The following is a 22,742-nucleotide window of genomic DNA, read 5'->3' on the forward strand; positions in this document are numbered from 1 at the left end:
GAGGCAGTCGAGTGGCCACAAGTTCTCAATCGCAGCAATCTTGTTCTCCTATACGAAAATGAAAATAAGAGTTGATGCATTTGTGCAACAGGGTAAAAAGGGAAGAATAGTTGCCCCCTGCCAAAAGAAGTACGCGACTATTCAAATTCCCCTTCTTTACCTTCATGATATAAGAGCGTGAAATTACCGTTTCACCCTTCCTCTAACAATATATCACTTCACCCTACCAAAGCCCAGAGGATGATCATTTCACTTTCCTCGTTCCAGTTTCGATAGCTGCACTGTTACACAGCCTCGTAGGTAATTCCTCTTTGCTATATACTCTGACGCTTTAGTTGTTTGTTCTCTCTATTTTTTTAGCTGTACTTATTCATTAAGCTCTGCATTTAGATGGTTTCCATTTTTGTGATAAAAATTTGCTTTTGGTGTTGGTTAGAATACTTATGCTCTTATGCTTTTAAGTTCTAGTCTTGTTCAACTTTGTTAAGATGATTAGCTACTGGGAGACCAATGTTGGATGTTTTGAGTTTGTGGGTTGGATTAAGATAGATACTTGAAGTAAAGGGTGGGTCTGGTTTGAGTTCATTCTCAAGTTGGGAAATGCTTTGGCATTGGCATGATGAGTATGAGTTTTTTGAGTTCTTATGTGTGGGTTCTATTGTGGGTTTGTGAGGACCAAGTGAATGAATCATATACGGGTATATCTCTGAAAGATTGCATTGATCTGAGATTCTTATTTACTAAGCACAAATTGTGTGAATTTGGTATATAAACAGCTGCTATTTACAAAAGCACATGTGTGTGTGTTTTTACATCTACATGTGTATTACAGTTGATACATGTATATCGTCTCTGATTCTCTATTATATGGAATTTGGCTGCAGATTTGAGTTATATTTCCTTTAGAGGATTTTGATGCTCGAGGGCAGTGTATTTGATATTTCATGTCATTAGATAGATATATATGGTCGTGGTCAAATTTGACTTAACATGCTTCATTTCAATCGGTTGTTTTCGTGCATAGGTGGATTCTTTTGTTTTCTGCAGTGGTCCTTTATGAGAAATTACTTTGGTTAATTTGTTCCTAATCACCATGGATTGCAACAAAGAGGATGCAATCAAGGCAATGCAACGTGCTGAAACAAAGATGCAGGATAATGATTTTACAGGAGCAAGGAAGATGGCACAGAAGGCTCAACAACTATTCCCGGGGCTTGAAAATATTTCTCAGCTACTTGCAGTGTGTGAAGTTCACTGTTCAGCGGAAAATAAGCTAGGTGGCTGTGAAATGGACTGGTATGGGATTCTGCAGGTTCAAAGATTTTCTCATGTGGCAATTATTAAGAAACAGTTCAAAAAACTCGAGCGGTTACTTCATCCTGATAAGAACAAGTTTGTTGGTGTGGAGGCTGCTATTAAGTTGATAGGGGAAGCGAATGCAGTGCTAGAAGACCGAGGAAAACAGTTCATATATGACATGAAGTGTAGATCCCTTTTGAGAACTGGTGTACTACAATCATCATCTCATCAGTTTAACAAAAATGTACTTGTCAGTAAACACTGTGATGCTGCAAGAAACGTTCAGAATATTCCTCAGTTACCGTATGCTAGCATCAATGAACATCAAAAGGTGCAGGCAGACACATTCTGCACATGTTGTCCCCTCTGTAAAACAGTGTATCAAGGTGCCAAAGACTCTGAAAACCGACTGCAATGTTGTCAAAGATGTCGAAGACTTTTCGTTGCCTCTGACTTCGGTATTCAAGGGAGGCATCCAGAATCTCCGGATAACCAGTTTGCGAATCATCCACAACTTCATAATCGACCTAATAAAGTAGCTTCCAATCATGGAGCTGGGAACTCACCTGTTAAAGAAATTCAAACTGAAACTGCAGGATTAAGTTTGGATTCAAATGCAGGGGTTGCTGCTGATGTTGATGAAGCTTCTAACACTGCAAAGAAGAATAGTGAGCATGGGGTTCCAATTAGGAAAGAGGGTGATGAAATATTAAAGTCAGGTTCAGTGAAGTCCAAGGATTCAGGAACTTCAAGGAACCTGAACAAAACAAGACGGAATATAATTGAATCTGTTGGAAAGTTCAGGACTGGACCTAGAGCTAGACCTGATTCTGAGCATGTTATTTCAGAAGAAGCCGGTGTTCCTTCTGAACTCAATGGAGGCCCTCACCTTTGCATATCTTCGATGAAAAAGAACATTTATTACATTGGTAATGACGATGATGATGATTTTGTGAACCCTCCAAATTGGTCAGGGAAGAGCCCACTGTCCAGTGCTACTGAAATGAAAAGAAAGAATGCAGCAGTTTATGGTGGGTGTGGATCATTTAAAAATGATAGATCACCTGATTCTGCTGCTGCTCCTGATAAACGTAAGAAAAAGGCAAGACAAGAGTTAAGCTTCTCTCTTGAAGATAGGTTGCCTAGTAAAAAGAGTAAAACTGGGGAACCTCTGCCAGATAATGATAAAAGCAACTTCAAAGCTGATGTCAATCCTGTAGCTAATGTAGATATCACATCCTCTCCTGGGGCTATTGTACTTCCTGATACTCAATTCCATAAGTTTGCGCTTGATGAAGATAATTTACCAAGTCTTTTTAAAGTTAATCAAATATGGGCTCTTTATGATCCAGCAGATGACATGCCCAGATGGTATGCTTTTGTCAAGAAGGTCCTCACCCCTGGATTCAAGCTGGAAATCAGGTGGCTGGAGGCCATTCCAGATAACCAAGGTGATATTGATTGGTGTGTGAAGGAGTTGCCAGTTGCTTGTGGTAAATTCAAACTAGGGGACAAAGATGAACTTAAAGATCATCTTATGTTTTCTCATCAGATGCACTACACAAAAGGGAGAGGTAGCCATTCTATTCTGCTATATCCTAGGAAGGGAGAAACTTGGGCAATTTACCAGAATTGGGATATTGGATGGAGTTCTGAGCCGGAAAAGCACATGCCCTACAAATATGAAGTTGTTGAAGTCTTGACAGACTTTGTTGAAGCTGTTGGAATTGGAGTTTGTTATTTGGGAAAAGTGAAAGGATTTGTCAGTTTATTTCAGCAAACCGAGCAGCACGGGGTTAACATGTTTCAAGTACCACCTCATGAGCTATACAGATTTTCTCATCTGATTCCCTCTTTCAAAATGACTGGTTGTGAAGGACATGGTGTTCCCCCAGGATCCTTTGAGCTTGATCCAGCTTCTTTGCCTAGCAATCTTGATGAACTATTCTGAAAGACCACAATGAAAGCTGCATCTTTTATTTCTGTGTATTCTTGTAAAACTCTAACAGTGCGGCTCCATCACCTCCATGTTAGGCTCATGATGTTTCTTGCACTTTCTATATATACATGGATGTAAGGTAGAGCTTAGTGCCTGTATGTTATGTTTCTTCTCATCATAACTTTAGGGTTTGGAATTTCGGAAGGTAAACTAACCCTTATGCGGATATAGTTTCAAGTCTTTTGCATGCATGCAAAGAGTGCAATCAGGCTCTTTGAGTTGTGTAACAAACTTACAATCTTCTAAGATTCAAGGAAGATTCATCTTCCACTTGTTCCGCTTTCTCTTCAGTGGGTTTCTATACTTGATCGTCATTGATGTAGTAAAAGAAGATCATTCACTATAATAATCCACTTCCATTTCATCATGAAAAAATTTAATGAGAGATTGTAGAGACAGTTTCTGATATGCTACCAATTAGTTTGTACTCGATCACGTTTTCATCACGAGAAATTGTGATGATTGAATCTCTATATTCATTAATGTGGTAAAATAAATTTGTTTATCATACAAACCCCACTTATATATCATCACGAGAAAAAAAAATCATCATTATGAAAGATTGCGAGAGACAAACTTCAATTAGATACTACCATATCCTCAATGCATATGCCTTTCGATTATAAATATGATTTGAGACACTGAATATGATAAGTAATTGCACACGTAATGGATAATGCGACCGGCATTTGCATATTTGTCACAATAAAAAGTGAGGGGTAGTGACTAGATAGAAGGTCAATCTAATCTCTATTACTATTAAGTCATCACCTAAAATATAAACAAATTACGAACTTAAAAAAATATTTTTTCACACCTCACATTGACATACAAACAAACATGAGTTTTATAGTCAAAACATAAATATTTTCAGAAAATCACATCTTCACAATAATAACCGCTCATTTTTCTACACTCTTACGGGTAGGAGCAATTTCTAGTGATGGGTAAAAACCACAAGTTAAACTATCTCCAACGGTAAAAGAAAAGGTTTTACTAATTCGATGACAAGCATTTACTATCACATCAAACAAGAAATCCAGAGTGACCCGAAATAGTAATTTCCGGTTTTACCTTGTTGAAAGTTAACCTTGTTACACCCCAAACAAATTCCCCAGAGGCAGTAGAAGTCGAAAGAGAGCAGTCCACTCCCACCAGAAAAACAAGCAGCAGCAGAAGAAGAAGCGCCAACCACTGAGACACTCTCTTTCTCTCTCTCTCTCGGTAATTTCATCGAACACCTTCTCTGCATTCTTCGATTTCCTCATTCATTCAGTTTTCTTCAACTCTGATTCTCCTGCATTTTGTTTGATTCATCGTTTTGTTCCGAAATTCGAATCTCACTACTCTCTGGTTCGGTTCGGTTTGAATTTTCCACGTTCAGTTTCGCGGTTCGGTTTGGGTTTGATTGCTGTAGTAGTGTGATGTGATTTGTGTGAGAAGAAGAAGAAGAGAGTTTAGTTGATTGAGGAAGGTTTGTGGTTTTTACGGTTTCTGTTATTGTTGCTAACTGAGGAAATCCAAGCTGAAATTTTCACTTTCAAGTTGAAGTTGCTTTTGATTATGATGATGTTCATGTCTATGGTTCTGTTGGTAGAGACAAGGATTTCGGAGTCGTATATAGTAAGAGATCTGTTGACAGCATCTCTGGGTTTGAGCTGTGATGAATTCATGTGTTTATAAATTGTGTTATGATGTTAGTGATGTAAAAATGTGGCGACGAGGTTTTACTAGTAATAGTGATTGATGAATTTATCTTGTTGTTCTTTTGGTTTTTGAAATGATGTAGTGTAAATCATGGCTTTCTATTCGTTGGAACAATGAGCTATTGCTTATTATAAAGAGTTCAAATATGTCATAATGTTACACTACTGGATTTTCTGTGTTCTTTGTTTGTACATGATCAGTGGTAGAAGAGCGACAGATTCTTAAATTCTACTTTTGTGTGTTGGGTTGGTGTCAGATTGGATCCTTGAGGGATACGTTTTGTTAGTTTTTGTCCAACACGAGGGGTCTTATTGATCTTGTTTTCAGCTTGGGAAGAACTGGTTGGGTATTTACTTTACAGTTTTACATCATTAACATGTCAAGTGGTTGCATCAGGAGTAGATTGATGGGGAAATTTGTTTTGTATGCATCTGCGTTTGTGTGTGTTGTGTACACATTTTGTATAACTAAGCTATCCTGAATTCCTGATTGTTTCTGATTCCTCTGCATATAGACTCGAGTTGCGTTTTTGAGATCTAGACTTCAATATCTTGGGTTTAGGATGTACTTTGATGTGATTTGTGCTGTTCTAGAAGACTATAACTTATTTGGGAAAATAAACAATCTGTCTCATTGTTTGTTTTAGAGGACATTACTGAAGGTTTACTATTAATACTTAGAGAACTAATAGAAAATTAGTTTTTCTTACTGTTAGTTAGATTACTACATAGCTGCGAAAGAAATTTGATTTGCTGGATTTGCATTTTTGCAGAGTGAAGATTTCAGATAACTCAGAAGTGAGGACTGGTAGGATTGCTTTGCTCTTTGGCCTGGTGTATATTATCTGGTTTTTCCTTTATGTAAGAGAAACTAGAGGTTTAGATAATCCATGGACTGCAACAAAGAGGAGGCAATCAGGGCAATGCAGCTGTCAGAAGAAAAGTTGCAGAATAAGGATTTTGCAGGAGCAAAGAAGATGGCACAAACAGCTCAGCGCCTCTTCCCTGAGCTTCAGAACATTTCTCAGTTACTAACAGCCTGTGAGGTTCACTGTTCAGCTGAAAACAAGATAGGTGGATCTGAAATGGACTGGTATGGGGTTCTTCAGATTCAGCAATTTGATAATGATGAAAGCGTAAAGAAGCAATTCAGAAAACTAGCTCTATTACTTCATCCTGATAAGAATAAATTTGTTGGTGCTGAGGCTGCTTTTAAGCTGATAGTGGAAGCAAATAGTGTGCTGGCGGACCAAGGAACTCGTTTTAAGTATGACAAGAAGTATAGAAAAGCTCTAGCCAAAGCAAGTAAAACTGTAAGCTGTTCTGTACCCAGATATCACAAAGGAAAGGCAACCTTGTATCCGGAATCAAAAGCAGGAATGGCTGCTGATGCTGGGCCTTCTAACACTGTAAAGAAAGATATTAAGCATGGAAATGGAGTAAGTAAGCAAGGAATTGAGTCTTCCAGGTTTGATCCGAGGTCTAAAGATTTAGGACCTTCCAGAAATATGAATAAAAAAAGAGGAAGGAGTTCAAGTTTCGAATCCACTCAAAGTTCTAAGAGAGGAAAGAGAGCTACAGCTGATTCTGAAGTGAACGGATGTGATCACCTTAGGAAATCTTCAGGGAGCAAGCAGAATCCTTCGTCCAGTGAAAAGCTAAATCATTATGGTGGTCTTGTGAACCCTCCAAAAGGTCTGAGGCAGACCGGGTCATCCAGTTTTCAAGGAAAGAAGTCGAAGAATGCAGCTAAGAACTGTCGAATACTTAAAAATGATAGGCCAACTGATTCTGGAACCAATTCAGTAGTTGCATCCCCACCAAAGGTCATTAAGGTTCCTGATCCTGAATTCAATAAGTTTAGCCCTGTTAAAAAAAGCATAACTGTTAATCAAACATGGGCGCTTTATGATGAGGTAGATGGCATGCCAAGGTTCTATGCTCATATCAAGAAAGTGTACTCTTCAGGATTTAAGGTGAAAATCACCTGGCTCATTCCCCACCCAGGTAACAAAGGTGAGGAGGCTTGGGTTAAAAAGGACTTGCCAGTTGCTTGTGGTAAGTTCAAACTTGGGCTCACTGAAGACATCACAGATCTTCTAATGTTCTCTCATCAGATGCATTGCACCAAAGGCAGTGCCAAAGCACCTTTCCTGGTATACCCTAGGAAGGGTGAAACTTGGGCCCTGTTCAAGAATTGGAACATTGGATGGAGCTCTGACCCTGCAAAGCACAAGCCATTCGACTTTGAATTTGTGGAAATCCTGTCAGATTTTTCAAAATCTATTGGCACTGAAGTAGTTTATGTAGCCAAAGTCAAAGGCTTTTTGAGCATGTTTAAGCGAAACAAGCAGCGTGGTGTCGTTTCCTTTCAAATACCACCTCATGAGCTTTACAGATTCTCGCATCGAATTCCCTCTTTCAAGATGTCTGGTGGCGAAAAGCGTGGTGTTCCGAAAGATTCCTTTGAGTTTGATCCGGCCTCTCTGCCCAGTGATTAAACCAGCAGGGACCCAACAATCACAAGGTACGAAAAATGAGCTCCAGCACCTAACCCACCAGACTCGATGTTCCTTTCAGCTTTGTAGTCTTCATAGTATACAAGTTTATATATGACTATCTATGTATCTAATACTTCACTACTAAAGCTTATGGCTTTTGGACCTTATCCTAATCCCCTGAATTGATGGGAATAACAGCGTTAGCAATTATGAACCGAGCATGATATGTCAATATATCAACTGATGTATCATTTATTGTGTCATTTCCTCCAGTCTTATTCCTATTTACTCCCACTTTGTCCTTGGTATTTTGGCAAAGGGAGGATTTAAAGAGGTTGAGAGAGAGAGAGAGAGAGAGAGAGGTAGGTTAGAGACTGGTAGCCATGGATATTGCTGGGAGGCTTGCCAGGATTCAACAAGAGATTGTTCAGGTCGAAAACGAGAAGCAGAACAGGGAGTACACTCTGGGTTTGTTCTGGGAACACTGGCCTTGTGCGGATCCAATTGATATCAGAGATCGTATTAATTTCCTCAAGGCCCAAATAAGCTCTCTGGACAACAGGAAGAAAGGGCTGCTTAAGCAACAGGCTGAGCTGTTTGTCACGGTGGCCCTCCTCCGTAAGCCAACCACCACTGAAGAAGAGGAGGAGGAGGAGGACGAGGAAGAAGAAGAAAAACAGGAAGAAGAGACTGGTAGGAGTTAAGAAGCTATTAGTCTGCTTCAAGATTTCAGTCCACCCTATTTTAGTACTATGTTTCTATCAGATTGGCTCTCTTTTCTTCTTCTTCTTCTTCTTCTTCTTCTTTCTTTTTTATATCTAATTTGGTATTTGGAATTGGGAACATGGGTTCGTTTCCACCTTTCCTTATCATCATGATGTAGCAAGAACCTGTTAATGTAGAGTGTTTAGTGTAATAAATGATGAAAATGGTTGTTAATCTGGTACTCTTGGCAATTTTATTCTTAACCAGACTTTTATTTTTCTGTCGGCCGAGCTGAAATCTAAGAACAGATGTGGTTGCAAACTTGATATTGTACTTGAAACTTCCTAATTTGCCCCTACTCGGCATCTCATGATTGCCCCTATTTCCGACCTCCTTGGCCGCAGCCGCCGACATCAGCAGCTCACCTAGGACGACGGGAGACATTTCCGATGATTCCTCTAGTCACATCATACCACATCATTGCTTGGAATTCAGTTGGTAATTATTATAACCCATGGTATCTAATATTAAGTCGTTGACTTTCAATAGTGAAAAATGATATTTGATGACCAATACTTTGAGTTATCGAAGTTTTATCTCGTCTTGCTCGGCATAACCACATTTTGATTTTGGAATATGGATTGCTATACTTGTTCGGAATCTTTTATCTCTGTTTTTCATTTCTTGCATTAACTAGAAGTTTATTAATTTGGAGAAATTTTAAAAATAAGACAACTATCTCTATTTATTCTCATTCTCTTTATATTTTTTCGTTACAACAATATATGTTGAAATTTTTAACATTCGCTCTTCTGCTAGAATTTAGGCAATCTCATCTTCTCTTTTTTATGAAAGATGATACTCGTTTTTTCTCATTTATTTAATTACTAAAAAATTTATCTACTCTCATCATCATTGTTGCAACTAACTCGCTTATTTCTATTTATCCATGAAATGATGTTACCAATCATCCACTATGTTTTAGTATTACCATACTCTTAACAAAATTACTTGACTACTAAAAGATAATTTCAATCTAAAGTGAGATGGCTATCAAGAATGTGATGGGCTATACACAAAATTATAAAACTTTACAAATGAGGAAAACAATACTAATCGAGATTTATTCATTATCCTAGAACATAACCGAGATTATTCACATTTCAAATATTCGTACCTCAAATAGACAATTAATAAAAAAACTTCTACGTAATAATCATAACATACGAATTATCTGATTTCTTTAAACATTGAAATATGTGAAATTTATTACAGAACCCCACATGACATATACAATATACATTTATGGTTGGAAATTACTAAATGGTAACTCCCCTCATTGTTGGCATAACCCATTCTAGACTCTTCTCCAAATTTAAAAAATCACCCACACCCCAAAAACCCAAAAGTAACTCTCCATCTTCATCAAAACCACTAGAAGAAGAAAAAGACCAACAAATTGTTGGAGAGAAATATAAAAACTCCAATTCTGCAATTTCACAGAACCTCAGGGACTTCTTCTCCTGTTCTCTTCTGCCTCCTTTTTTTTTTTCACCCTATATTTCTCTTCCCGCTCTCTCTCTCTCTCTCTCTCTCTCTCTCTCTCTCTCAAGCATCACTGACTTCTCTCTCCGTCGCCGGCGAGGATTCTAGGGTTTGTGCCGTCTCATGGTAAATTACTAGAAATCATTTTGCTTTGTTCATGATCTTTGGTTTTGGGCTCTTTTGTGGGTCTCAAGCTCTTGTAAACCCTGCATTGATTTCAATTTGGGTTTTTGTTTTTGGATTTTATGAGATGATATAACTGTGGTTTGGGAATGTTTATGTTATAAAAATATGATCTTTATGTTGTAGTGGTTATAAAAATGTGATATTTGTGATGTTTTGGTCTTGGAACACTGTAGTAGTTGGTAGATTTGGGTTGCATGTTTTGTTTGCTTTGAGATTAGAGAGAGGAGAAGAAGAAAGGTGACTACTTTTGCAAGTTTTCAGTAGTATTGTTAAGTATATGTGCTGAAATTTCCCTATATGGCTTGTCTGTATTTGTTAGGAAGATGAAGGAGGGAATTGTGTAAAGGCATGCAAGTGAATGATGGGAAGTATTGAGTTGAGAAATGTGGGATGGGAGAGAGTGAGTGGATGGGTTAGAGTTAGATAGTCGAGTCTGCTCAGTTTTGGTATTTGGGGTTGGAAGTACTTTGTTATTTTGCTATAATGTCGTCAGCTAATAGCTTTCCAGTTTTAACTCAGGAAATTCCCTAAAATTGCAGACCGAAAAGGGCCATTTAAAGTGGGTAACAAATGATTGATGCTCCGTAACGTATGTAGGACATTCCTTTTCCATAGGAGTGCCGTTTACATATGCTTTCACCCTTGGAAATGCCATTGTAGGTGATTTGGCTTTTAGTTTAGACATGGTAATATGAAATTTTTGTATAACGCATACATGGTAGTTATATGAATTTTCATATGCAAAAAAAAAAATTGTGTCTGAAAGGTTCAAGTACACGTGCATTATCTGTAAACATACGTCCACATGTCAATATTATAACTGAATTTAACTGTTTATCTTGGTGCAGGTTTGTCACTGGTTTGGCGTTATGTAGTTGTTGGTGGACATGTGGATGGAGCTCTGCTGAACCTTTTAGTGGGGAAATTCCAGATTGTTGCTCCAGATATTTGTAAATGAATCTTTGATTTTGATATTAACTGAATGGTAGGTAAATCTGTTGTTCAATGTCATTTAAATAAGCACATAGCTGGTGCTCAACTACTTGCCGCAAATAATCTACTTAACTTGCTTGGTTTGTATATATGCAGGTTGAAAATTTTGAATGATTGAACTGTGGTAGATTACTAGATTTCTTCTCTTGTTCGTGCATGTGAGATTCATTAGATAAGAGTAAGGAAATTTTCCAATTCTGTATCACATATGGAATGCAACAAAGAGGATGCTGTCAAGGCAATGCAAATTTCAGAAACAAAGATGCAAAATAAAGATTATATCGGAGCAATGAAGATGGCACAAAAGGCTCAGAGACTCTTCCCAGATCTTGAGAACATTACTCGGTTACTTGCGATCTGTGAAGTTCATTGTACAGCAGAAAACAAGCTTGGTGGATCTGAAATGGATTGGTATGGGATTCTTCAGACTCAACGATTTGATAGTGATGCCATCATCTCGAAACAGTATAAAAAACTGGCGCTGTTGCTTCATCCCGATAAGAGTAAAGGACTTGCTGGTTCGGATTCTGCTTTCAAGTTGATTGTTGAAGCAAAGGATTTGCTGTTAGACAAACAAAGACGTTCTCTATATGACATTAAGTATAGAACTCTAGCAAGACCTGGTGCACCAAAAACAACAGCGCATCAGTCAAATATTGATTTAACTTCTGCAACCAAATCTCAGAATAATCCTCAGTCAGAGGTACAACAAAACACATTCTGGACACAGTGCTACCATTGTCTCTCAAAATTTCAATATTATAGAGAGTTTGTTGATCGGTTGCTCCGTTGTCAAAGATGCCGGAAGGCATTTCATGCTCATGAATTACGGGAAGGTGTGCATTCCGGATCTTTCAGGAATGACTTTGTGAATCATAAAGAGCGGCCAAGTCATGGTCCTTCAAAAGCCTCACAAAGTAATGGAGGAACTGAAAAAGGAGATTCAAGATTTCAGAATGGAGATGCAGCATTTAAACCTGCGTCAAAGGTAGGAACTTCTGCTGATTTGACTGGGGATTCCAATGCTGAAATGGGGAAGCAAGGTGTTGAAACATCTACATCTGGTCCAGTGAAGTCCAAAGATACAGGAACTTCAAGAAATATTAAAAAAGAAAGAGAGAAGCCGACTTCTGAATTAGGAGAAAGTTTGAAGGCGGGAAATACAACCACATCTGATACGCGACATGTTGTTAAAGAGAAGATTGAACTCACTGCAGGCCATCGCACTAGGAGATCTCCAAGGAATAAGCATAATCTTTCATCCCTTCTAGATGACAAGGATGATGATTTTGTGAGTCCCCCATTCAAAAGGATGAGGAAAGGCCCACTGTTTGGTGCTGCTGAGAAGAAGGGGAGTAATGCAGCTGTTGGTGGATATAAGACAGCTACAAGAGACAACGCAAGTGTTCCTGTAGAAGAACATCTGCCAAACAAGAAGATCAAAACTGAGGAAGTCAAGTTAAATGTAAAGGAAGCCTCCATGTCGGATAATGATGAAAGCAACTTCAGAGCTGATGTCAGTCCTGTAGCTAATGTAGATATTACATCTACTCCGGGGGCCATTGAACTTCCTGATACTCAATTCCATAAGTTTGCGCTTGATGAAGATAATTTACCAAGTCTTTTTAAAGTTAATCAAATATGGGCTCTTTATGATCCAGCAGATGACATGCCCAGATGGTATGCTTTTGTCAAGAAGGTCCTCACCCCTGGATTCAAGCTCGAAATCAGGTGGCTGGAGGCCAATCCAGATGACCAAGGTGATATTGATTGGTGTGTGAAGGAGTTGCCAGTTGCTTGTGGTAAATTCAAACTAGGGGACAAAGATGAACTTAAAGATCATCTTATGTTTTCTCATCAGATGCACTACACAAAAGGGAGAGGTAGCCATTCTATTCTGCTATATCCTAGGAAGGGAGAAACTTGGGCAATTTACCAGAATTGGGATATTGGATGGAGTTCTGAGCCGGAAAAGCACATGCCCTACAAATATGAAGTTGTTGAAGTCTTGACAGACTTTGTTGAAGCTGTTGGAATTGGAGTTTGTTATTTGGGAAAAGTGAAAGGATTTGTCAGCTTATTTCAGCAAACCGAGCAGCACGGGGTTGTCATGTTTCAAGTTCCACCTCATGAGCTATACAGATTTTCTCATCAGATTCCGTCTTTCAAAATGACTGGTTGTGAAGGACATGGTGTTCCCCCAGGATCCTTTGAGCTTGACCCAGCTTCTTTGCCCTCCAGTTTTATTAATGCAAGTGATCTAGCTGATTTGGAAATGGATAACAGAAGCAAGAAAATTGAAACTGATGGCTCTTCTCATGCAAAGGTTGGTTCTGTAACTGCATGCACAGGCATGAATCAGGAGAAGCTTTTTGAAAGAGAGACGTTGATGTCTAGATCTTCACGAGAGTCAGAGACTGAATATGTGAACTGTATGAAAGGGAAGTCTGTCACAGACCTATACCATGGAAACTTCAGACAACCCAAGGAAAGTGCTATTCCATGTCAAGCAGATAAGAGAAACAACACACAGAAGAAGCATCAGAAGAACGATTCAGATTCAGCAACTTTTAGTCTTAGAAGATCACCAAGGGAATTAAGCAAGAACAGTACCATGTCAAACGGAGGTATGAAGTGTCCAGATTCTGGCGAGGATGAAAAACATGTCAGTTTCTCGCAGGCAAACACTACCTCTAGCCAGCACAATAATAGGATGCAATCAACTCTGAAGGATCATTATTCTCCCAGTCACATTAAAACGCCTGTACCTCCATCTACATCCCCTGCCTGCAGATTGTCCCAGCCTGAATTATACAACTTCAAAGGGCTAAAATCTCGGGAGAAATTCAGTCTTGGTCAAATTTGGGCTCTGTATAGTGATGTGAATGGGATGCCTAATACTTACGCACAAGTTAAGAGGATTGAGGTTAGGCCGAAATTTCAAGTGCATATGGCAGTGCTGGAACCTTGCTCAGCAATGAAACATTTGTCTGGACCAGTTTCCTGTGGGACATTTAAAATGAAAGATTGTCCACCTGAGGTCTTCCCCCTCTCCTCATTTTCTCACTGCTTAAATACCGGAGATGTTTCTGGTAGGAAAGTGTTTGAAGTGAAACCAAACAAAGGTGAAGTCTGGGCATTATACGAGAACCACAATGCTGAACTGGTTTATCCCAACCTGGAAAAGGGAGAATGTGAAGTAGTGGAAGTGTTGGAAGATGATGTCAGAAGCACAAAGGTTGGGGTTCTGGTAAAGGTTAAAGGATTTAAATCAATATTCAAGGCTCCAAGAATTCAGAGGTCAAAAACTGGGATCATTGATGTACCAATGGCCGAATTTCATAGATTTTCTCACCAGATTCCTGCTTTCCAGCACACTGGGGAGAGTGACAGTCGAGTCGCAGGCTGTTGGGAGCTCGATCCATCATCAATACCTGGTACTGTTATTTCCTTAGATTGAAACTGCAATGCACCAACTTTCTTGCATCCTATGTACACCGTTGGTGCAACTCTCTTACATTTGCCAGAAACATTTCAGTTTACATTTCTCTTCGGAGCCTGAGGCATGAGCTTGTGTTAACTCTTTGCTAGCTATTCAATAATGATGAAGAGGCAAAATCTGGTTTTCTCCTGTTTTCATTGCTTGTTTGCCGTGCACTCGTGATTTGTACATTGAATCGATATGCATGATTTAGGATCTGGTTGTTCTTTGACAAAATTTGGGTAGAGATTTTCACTATTACTGAAGTCTGAAGAGACATTGATCGACAGGGAACTGGTTAGACCATTGCATTGCCTCAAACTTGTGTACAAAATGATGGTATGAAACACCAAGCTTTTGCATCACAGGATTCACAGCCATCAAAACCAAGCATATCACACAATGTTAGATAGATCATTGAATCAAACTGGTACATAATATGTAGGTAGAAAACTCAAGCACATAAAACAATTAAAAATAAATAAAAGAGGGGCATTCCGAGAATCGAACTCGGGACCTCTCGCACCCAAAGCGAGAATCATACCACTAGACCAAATGCCCGACTTGTGTGTTTCAGCGTTCATATATAAGATACCGATGTCCATTATAAATCAGTCCTTAAAAACGTGCGAGGCGAACACTCTCTCTGATGCTCCGGTGATTATTCTCCCGCCGAAAATCTCCAAAACGTCGCCGTTCGTCTCCTCTCCCTCCCTCCCTGTTTCTCGGCTTAATCATCTCCAGGTCATTCTCTCCTTCTCTGTACAGTTGGCTCTGCACCTCCGCTGCTCTGTAAAGATTTCCATTTCAAGCTTGGTTCATTATTCACTGTAGCTCCATCTGTATCTCCTCGGTTTGGTTATGTTAGGGTTTGATATTTATTTCTCAAAACTCCATATTCTACACCAATTTGGAACCACAGCTTGTTTTCGTTGTAAACTTTTGTTGCTATATTTTCCATTGCCTAGAACCTGTTCGATGAAATGCCTCTGAGGCTCTGAGTGATTTGACATGTCTTTTCTATGTTTTTTTTTTTGTCTTTGTCATTTACAGATTGCATATTTGATTGGAATTCGAAACTCGAGTGAAGGAAGATGTTGAAGCAGGTGCTTGGGAAGGTGTGGAACAAAGGAGGGGCTTATGCCTGTGGAGACAGAATCAGGCCTTGCTTGTATGTCCCAAACAGTGGTTTCCACAATGCACAGGTTCGATTTCAAATCCCTTATGTCTTGTCCCGGCATTGTATCATAATCGAAGCATGATTGAACTTAATTTCTAACTGTTATCATTTACACGACACTTATTGTCGCTGCTCGATTGGATTGTATATGACATTGCAGGCAATTATATGCTGTACAGACTGTACTATAATAAATATTAAGCTCCACATGTTAAACAGCCACTATTTGTAAACCCCTCAAACAGTAAAATGTGTCCAGGACATTTTCCTGCGGTATATGTGTTAACAAAATCAGTTGCTGCCTGTGGAATTTACAGGTCCATCGTGCACCGAGAAGTTTTTTTGGAGTAGAGGATTTTGTTGATGATGACAATAGTCGGCCATACACTTATCAGAAGGAAAAGAAGTCCAAAAATCCACAGAAGCATGTATCGTTCAAGCAGCGCACTATAGCCTACTTAGAGCCATTTACACTTGATGTGTTCATCTCAAAACGGTTTGTGTCAGCCTCAATCACGCACAGGGTAACATGCAAGCAGGTTGCAGTTGCCGGTACCAACTCCAAAGACATAAAAGCTGCACTCAAGTCCCGTTGCGATATACCTGCCTGTATAGCCATTGGCCAAATTTTAGCCGATAGGGCAAGAGAAGCAGATGCCTATACTGCTTCATATACACCAAGGGACAGAGACAAGTTTGAAGGGAAGATTAGAGCAGTTGTTCAATCCCTCATTGATAGTGGGATTGATGTTAAAATTTATCTCAACTGAATTAATTTTATTTCTTTGTTTTGGATTAGGTCTTTTCTCGACCCTTTGGGTGGTTTTGTATGTACGTTACTCTTATATGAGCTTTAAGGGCATCACTGCCAATATTTCCAGAACTCCAGTCAGCAAGTATAGGTTGGTAACTTTTGCCTTATAATGAAATTTTGTACTGTTTTCTCAGTTCGTAACTTTAATTTTTATTTCTATCATATGATGAAAATATAAGCAAAGATCTATGATCATAACATAAACCTACCTATCCTACTTGTGTTCTGTGACTCAATCATTTGCTAGTTAGCTTGCATTTTTTTTTTTGGATACAAGTTAGCTTGCGTATTGCTTTATACGTGATCGTTTCCAGTGTTTTCAAAGGCGACGCTGAGGCGTCGCCGGTGCGCGCCTTATGGCGGAGCGACGAAGAAAAGCCCCGCAGGTTCAAACCCAGGCGAGGCGATGGAAAGGCGACCAGCAAAGCGATGGAGCGAACGACGGAGCGAGTGGCGGGTTAAGAAGACCCTGAAATTTTTTTTTTCTGGGGCCAAAATGACGTCGTTTTGGCATATGTATATATATGTATACAGTAAACACACAACCCTTAACAAATTTCTTCCAACATTCTTCATTGTTTAAATGTTTAAATGACCATCAGGTTGAAAGCTGTCAATGTACTGCTCAAGATCTCTCGGAGAATCCAGGAACTGTACAAGCTGAGCCCCTCTGCTTAATGTCAAAGCTGAAGACCATTTCCATAATGAGATTTACGGGATTTCAGTAAGAGATGGAAATTGTGAAGTACTTGTTGAAGACGAGTCAAGTACATGGTACTAACTTCTTCATTTTCGTCTTACAGGGGAGAAAGTGGTCAGTAACTTGGTAAGATTTGTGATGATTATATGGATATTTGTTGTGCTAATAGTGACACAGAGCTACACAGCTAGTTTGGCATCACTGTTGACGATTCAACAACTCCAACCAACTGTCACCGATATATATGATCTTCTGAGGAATGGTGAAACTGTGGGCTATATGACGAGTTCTTATATACATAAAATCTTGATAGATGAAGGATTTCATGCTGACAAGCTGAAAGGTTATGAATATATGGAAGAAATAGATGTAGCTCTTTCGAAGGGGAGTGGAAATGGCGGGATTGCGGCTATGTTTCATGAACCCCCTATATGAAGCTTTTTATTGCAAAATATTGTTCCAAATATACCATGATTGGACCTATATTTAGAACTGATGGCTTTGCGTTCGTAAGATCTCTGTCCTATAAACTCTTCTATCTCTTTTTTTTCTCTCCTGAGGCTACATTTCTCTTATGCAATTTGTTTTCATGTTGGCTTTACAGGCATTTCCGAAAGGCTCTCCTCTTATACCGGATGTTTCACAAGCAATCCTCAGATTGACAGAAGAAGAGACGATAACGAAGCTTGAAGACAAATGGATCAGAAAAGAAAACAATTGCAAAGATCCGGGCACCGAGAAACTGTACAGTAGTAGTCTTGGCCTTGAGAGCTTTTGGATCCTATTTCTCATTGCTGGGATAGCTTCAATATTAGCTCTTCTCATATTTGCAGCTTCCTTCCTTCACAAGCATAAGCAAGTTTTGATGAATGCGATAATGTATCATTGCCTGGATGGTATTAAGAGGTCTTGGACTGTCGCCTGGTCAAGTTGTTTTCCAATTCTGATCTCAATCCCATTTCTGTTGTCGGATGTGACTTCCAGATATATAGCATGTCGAAGCATTTGAAACAAAAACGTGCATGAAATGAGTCCTATTTCATACCAATTTGTCTATGTATCAATACATATTTATACTAATACGTCTTTGTTTTTAGGTAAAGAAAAATCCAAATCCAAGAAGAAAATGAAAACATTTGATGCGACGAGTGGATATGACGATGAAGATTGAACAAGAAGATTGAACGCATTTAAATGTAGCTCTTGTATTTAATTTAGTATGAGTCTATATATTAATTCTATAATTTGATTAGAACCTTATTTTGAATGAATGCTATGCTTATAATGACATATTCATATATTTTGAAGGATATTCATATTATTTGAAAATGTATTGTATAAAATTAATGTTTGTTGGAAAGGCGATCGCCTTAAATCGTCTTTGCACGCCGATACTCTCGTCTTGTGAGGCTTGACCATGTCACCTTCGCATTCGCTTTCGCATCTGAAAACATTGATCGTTTCATATAATCTCATGCGCTTTTCCATAGTAGAAGTTGACATACTTAGACTTCATCTCCATCAACGGAGTGTTTGGTGTTTGTAGTGGATATATCTTGTAAAGCCTCATATTCTCATAATAAGCTTTCGCTTCTTGATACCGTGGATCCTCCATTAGCTTCTCATCGCTTCCCTCTCTTCCCTACTCTTCTTCTTCGCCTTCTTCACAAAATCCATAAACGCCTCCTTGTCCTCAGCCAACTCCTCGGTCTTGATCAGCTCATCGATGTATTCCTCAACCTCATCATGCTGCCAATTGAATCGTAAAACCGTTCCCAGCGGCTCCTTTGGAAAGAATATATCAACCTCAGTACTCGGCTCTTTCTCCTCTTGGTTCGGATTCAACAAATACGGCAAACAATACTGGAACTGAAACCAACGGTCCTGCTTCAAGCTCACCCTCCTCTGTGTGCACCCTAGCACGAAAATCTGAGGCAAGTTCGAACCAGACCTAGCTGCTTCTTCGGGACTCCAGACTTCTCTTTGATCTAGAGGAATGTAGGGAATCCAATCCATCTTCATCCGCCTCATCGGAACTATCATCTTCTGCTCCTCTCCGCTCTGCACAGATCTGATCCCAATATCCATAGACGGCGGCCGAGGCGCCACGACCGCCACCAATGTCGGGATCAGCACCGGCACCGACGTCGAAGATGTCTCCGTCTGGCCGAAGAGGTAGACTTTGTTGTTGCTTCCAATGCCGTAGAATTTCCCTCCCTCTTCACATTCCTGCGTGCTCGAGGTTTGAGAAATCCCAGTTGTATCGGTAGATAGAGTCCATGTTATCCCACTCGGTCCCTAGCATGAACACCGCCTTCCATAGGTCTTGAAGGTTGCGCCGCTTCTCATGGAACTGAATCTCCATGACAGAGATCGAGAGAGAGAGAGAGATAGTTGTTTGGTTTTGTTGCATGGTGATGATGTATTTATACTACAAAATATTAGACTTGGGAAACTTGATTCTAATAGGACAATTAAGTTACCTGCTCTTCAATGGAAAACTCATAAACTTGACAATAGATCAATCAGGTACCGACTCCAAAGACATAAAAGCTGCACTCAAGTCTTCGTTGCGATATGTACAGGGTACGTATAGCCATCGCCCATCGGCCAAATTTTATCTGATAAATTTGTCTATACGGTGTCGTATACTCCAAGGGACAGATGATCGATTCTCGCGAGCAGTACCTACTCAAGACATCATTCCTCGACAAAACACTCGAGTAATTAATCTCTATATATAATTTTATTGCGCGCCTAAATAAGAACAAGAAAACCAACATATATAATCCACATGAGAGTCACATTTTATGTAGTCCTAGTTCATCACCAAGGGCTAATAAAACCAAGCATTCTAAGTGTGGGAGAAATAAAATTGAGAACACGATCTCTAATTGGACAATGCAAACAAACATGGGGTAGGAAAAGTCGGAGAAAAAGTCAATACAACAATGGTGATCAAGCTAGTATGCGGTTATCATATTTATAAAGATCTAAACAATGATAAATTGTGCTCGTCGATACGAGTTCGTGGACACGCGATACATCTTGATCGGATGTCGTATGTGAAAGTTGTTAGCAACAGAAGTTTGGTTTCCGATTTTAGAATGTTATAAAAGGACATTTTTGAAAACAAAAATCAGAAAACCAAAAACGGGAAACTTGAGCCGGCCTGACCCCGACCCAAGTTCCCTCTCCACCGATTCTCTCCCTCCCGCGATCTCTCTCCTCCGGCCACTGTGCTCAACATCACCTGTGTCATTGGGATCGCACGGCCAAGCCGCATCGAACCGTGGTATCGGCGACCCACCCCGCACCGCATCTCAGCCACCACTAAGGGAGCACCACTGCGGCACCAGAGAACTCAACGTCGCCGGAGAGGCTGGGGCACGAGGAGGCGACATAAAGTCTTCTCTCCTTCTCCTAGACACGAATCCACCGGCAGTGAAGCTCGAATCGAGCCATTTCGTCTCTGATCTTCAACCACCAATCCAGGATATTGCGACAGCGATTCCAGCGGTCTCCGGCCGACTTGGAACTAACCGCAAGTATGGTTACGTTCTCCTCCTTGTGATCTATGTCTTTGATGTTGAAAGTTCTGCGATTTGTTGAAGTTTGGGTGGAGATGTTCGTGTGGCGCGTGACGCCGCCTAGGGCGGCGTGTGGGAGGAAGTGGGGCAGTGGAGAGATGGTGTTACCCCGTAGGTTGATGCAGGCAGAAGGAGGGATGGATTGGTGGCCGGAAACAAGGTCATGTACGGCTGTTTAGGCGGCGCGTGAGCACCACGTGTGAACAATGTTTTAGCGATCGGTGTTTTGTGAATAGTGTTCTCGTGACCAGTATTTCTTGAATAGTGTTTGTGTGAAAACAATGTTTTTAACTGTAATTAGTATTCACCTGTTGTTATGCGGGTAGTTTTCTAAGCACATTGTTATGCTAATAAGTGACTAACGAAATGAGTGAGGGAATCTCTCTTGGTGCCGTAAAAGCTGCAATAGGAAATAAGGTGAGTAAATCTCACAATGACAAGTCTACCCTTGGCGGTGACTCGTATTCATGATTTCTTTAAATGAGTGAACTTTGACATCGATATAATATAGTGGGTTGTGTATGTGTACAAAAATGGTAAATACAATACATATATATGAGTTGCTATATTATATAATGTTACGGTTTTTATTTAAATTATAAAAGTTTATTATTTTCGATTATTTGTGGCGGATGAGACCAGAAGAGAAGATAATGTACCTTCCGGTATAATGGATTATTGTGCAAGAGTCGCTTGGTTGTAGTACATAAACATGCATGGATTGTTATATTGTACTTGGTTTTAACATTGAGTCTTGTTAAAATGTTTTCTGGTCTTCGGACAGTGATGACATGTAAATCGGAACCAAGCCTTGGTCGGGTGTTGGTTACGATCAGTTAGAGCTCTAGTCTGTCTGCCTTGTATTCATGAGGGGTAACCAGATGGGCTTCCCATTTCATGAGTACACATGTTTTTAAAATGATATTCAGGTAACTAGGTGGGCTGCCCGAGTCTCATGTGCACACATATTTTAATATTTTATTTGTTACAGGTAACCATGTGGGCTGTTTGAGTCTCATGTGCACACATATTTTAATATGTCATTTGTTACGAGTAACCAGGTGGGCTGCCCGAGTCTCATGAGTACACATGCTTTAAAAATGTTAATTGTACATTTTCATTTGTTTGTGATGTATGTTTAAATATTAGTTTACTCATACAGGTTGAAAAGCTTACCGGGTTTGTGTTTACAATCCCGATGCAACACATCGATGATGTAGGGTATAGTTCTACATGTGGGGATTAGCAGGCTCAGAGAGCTTGCTCGGAAGATTACTGAGAATTCATTTGTCTGTTTGTGGTGAGGGTTGAGTGAATATTACATTTCCAATTGTTATAACACTTGAGTGTATAAAGTGGTTATGTATTATTCAAGTAGACTGAGTCGTACCGTCAACTCAGTATCGATACATTGTTGCTATAAGATGATTTCAATATAATTGGGATTATTTTAGAGTTTTCATGCCTTCGAATTCGAATTTTTATCATTCGAAATTTCGGGGTCGTGACATAAATAATTTAAATACATGTATAAAAATAAATAAATATTTAATAATTCTAATCCGCCTAGACACTGCCTAACCGTTCAAGCACTAGGAGGTGATTGTCCGCCTGCATTACCACCTGACATTTTTTTAAACCTTGCATATTATAATCGCCCACCACCATTCTTAACCCTTTTTTTTTTTACAAAAAGGTAACCAGTGAGCCATCACTCCGGAGCCGGGAGTAATTTAAGGTATGATCACTTCCTAAGGGGGGTGTATTGAATCAAGAACTATAGGATTTTATTGTCTTTCGAGAATCCTTTAAAATCGGCAGGTGTTCAATCACGATTTTAAAAATTCAGAATCTTGAGGTATTCAATCATAATTTAAAAGAATCAAACGAAATCAAGGTGGTATTCAAAACACCACAGATTTTGATAGATTTACTAGATGGTTGATTTTAAGGGATTTTAAGAGACTTGGTATAAATACCAAACTCCATATGAAATCACTAATCTAATGGCATGATTTCACTTTCTCTCTCTTTCTCTCTCTT

At 39.5% G+C, this 22,742-nt stretch overlaps 3 protein-coding genes, 1 non-coding gene and 1 pseudogene across 6 annotated transcripts; 3 read left to right on the plus strand and 2 right to left on the minus strand.

Annotated features, from left to right (window-relative positions):
* Positions 1 to 274: 274 nt before the first annotated feature.
* LOC126798052 (uncharacterized) lies at positions 275 to 14,551 on the plus strand. Of its 2 annotated transcripts, none has more exons than XM_050524874.1 (3): positions 275 to 300; positions 1,025 to 2,721; positions 12,666 to 14,551. In XM_050524874.1, exons 2-3 carry the CDS (start codon positions 1,094 to 1,096, stop codon positions 14,392 to 14,394), a joined length of 3,357 nt encoding a protein of 1,118 aa, XP_050380831.1. In that variant the 5' UTR covers positions 275 to 300; positions 1,025 to 1,093; the 3' UTR covers positions 14,395 to 14,551. The 2 variants fall into 2 exon arrangements, with proteins under 2 accessions (XP_050380831.1, XP_050380832.1); XM_050524875.1 differs by lacking the exons at positions 275 to 300; positions 1,025 to 2,721 and adding exons at positions 9,684 to 9,881; positions 10,790 to 10,926 and having other exon boundaries at positions 11,031 to 14,551.
* On the plus strand, positions 5,538 to 8,650 carry LOC126798053 (uncharacterized). 2 transcript variants are annotated; one of them, XM_050524877.1, is made up of 2 exons: positions 5,538 to 7,531; positions 8,519 to 8,650. In XM_050524877.1, exon 1 carries the CDS (start codon positions 5,895 to 5,897, stop codon positions 7,503 to 7,505), a length of 1,611 nt encoding a protein of 536 aa, XP_050380834.1. In that variant the 5' UTR covers positions 5,538 to 5,894; the 3' UTR covers positions 7,506 to 7,531; positions 8,519 to 8,650. The 2 variants fall into 2 exon arrangements, with proteins under 2 accessions (XP_050380834.1, XP_050380833.1); XM_050524876.1 differs by lacking the exon at positions 8,519 to 8,650 and adding an exon at positions 7,779 to 8,449.
* A 353-nt stretch (positions 14,552 to 14,904) lies between the features above and the next one.
* On the minus strand, positions 14,905 to 14,976 carry TRNAP-UGG (transfer RNA proline (anticodon UGG)). Its single transcript has one exon. It is a non-coding gene; the product is annotated as a tRNA-Pro (tRNA).
* A 61-nt stretch (positions 14,977 to 15,037) lies between these two features.
* Positions 15,038 to 16,536, plus strand: LOC126799668 (uncharacterized). Its single transcript, XM_050526914.1, has 3 exons — positions 15,038 to 15,159; positions 15,469 to 15,620; positions 15,913 to 16,536. Exons 2-3 carry the CDS (start codon positions 15,510 to 15,512, stop codon positions 16,363 to 16,365), a joined length of 564 nt encoding a protein of 187 aa, XP_050382871.1. The 5' UTR covers positions 15,038 to 15,159; positions 15,469 to 15,509; the 3' UTR covers positions 16,366 to 16,536.
* A 2,035-nt stretch (positions 16,537 to 18,571) lies between these two features.
* LOC126800638 (protein HEAT INTOLERANT 4-like) lies at positions 18,572 to 19,474 on the minus strand (annotated as a pseudogene).
* Positions 19,475 to 22,742: the final 3,268 nt, after the last annotated feature.

This window comes from Argentina anserina, chromosome 6, assembly GCF_933775445.1.
Source record: "Argentina anserina chromosome 6, drPotAnse1.1, whole genome shotgun sequence".
NCBI lineage: Eukaryota > Viridiplantae > Streptophyta > Magnoliopsida > Rosales > Rosaceae > Argentina > Argentina anserina.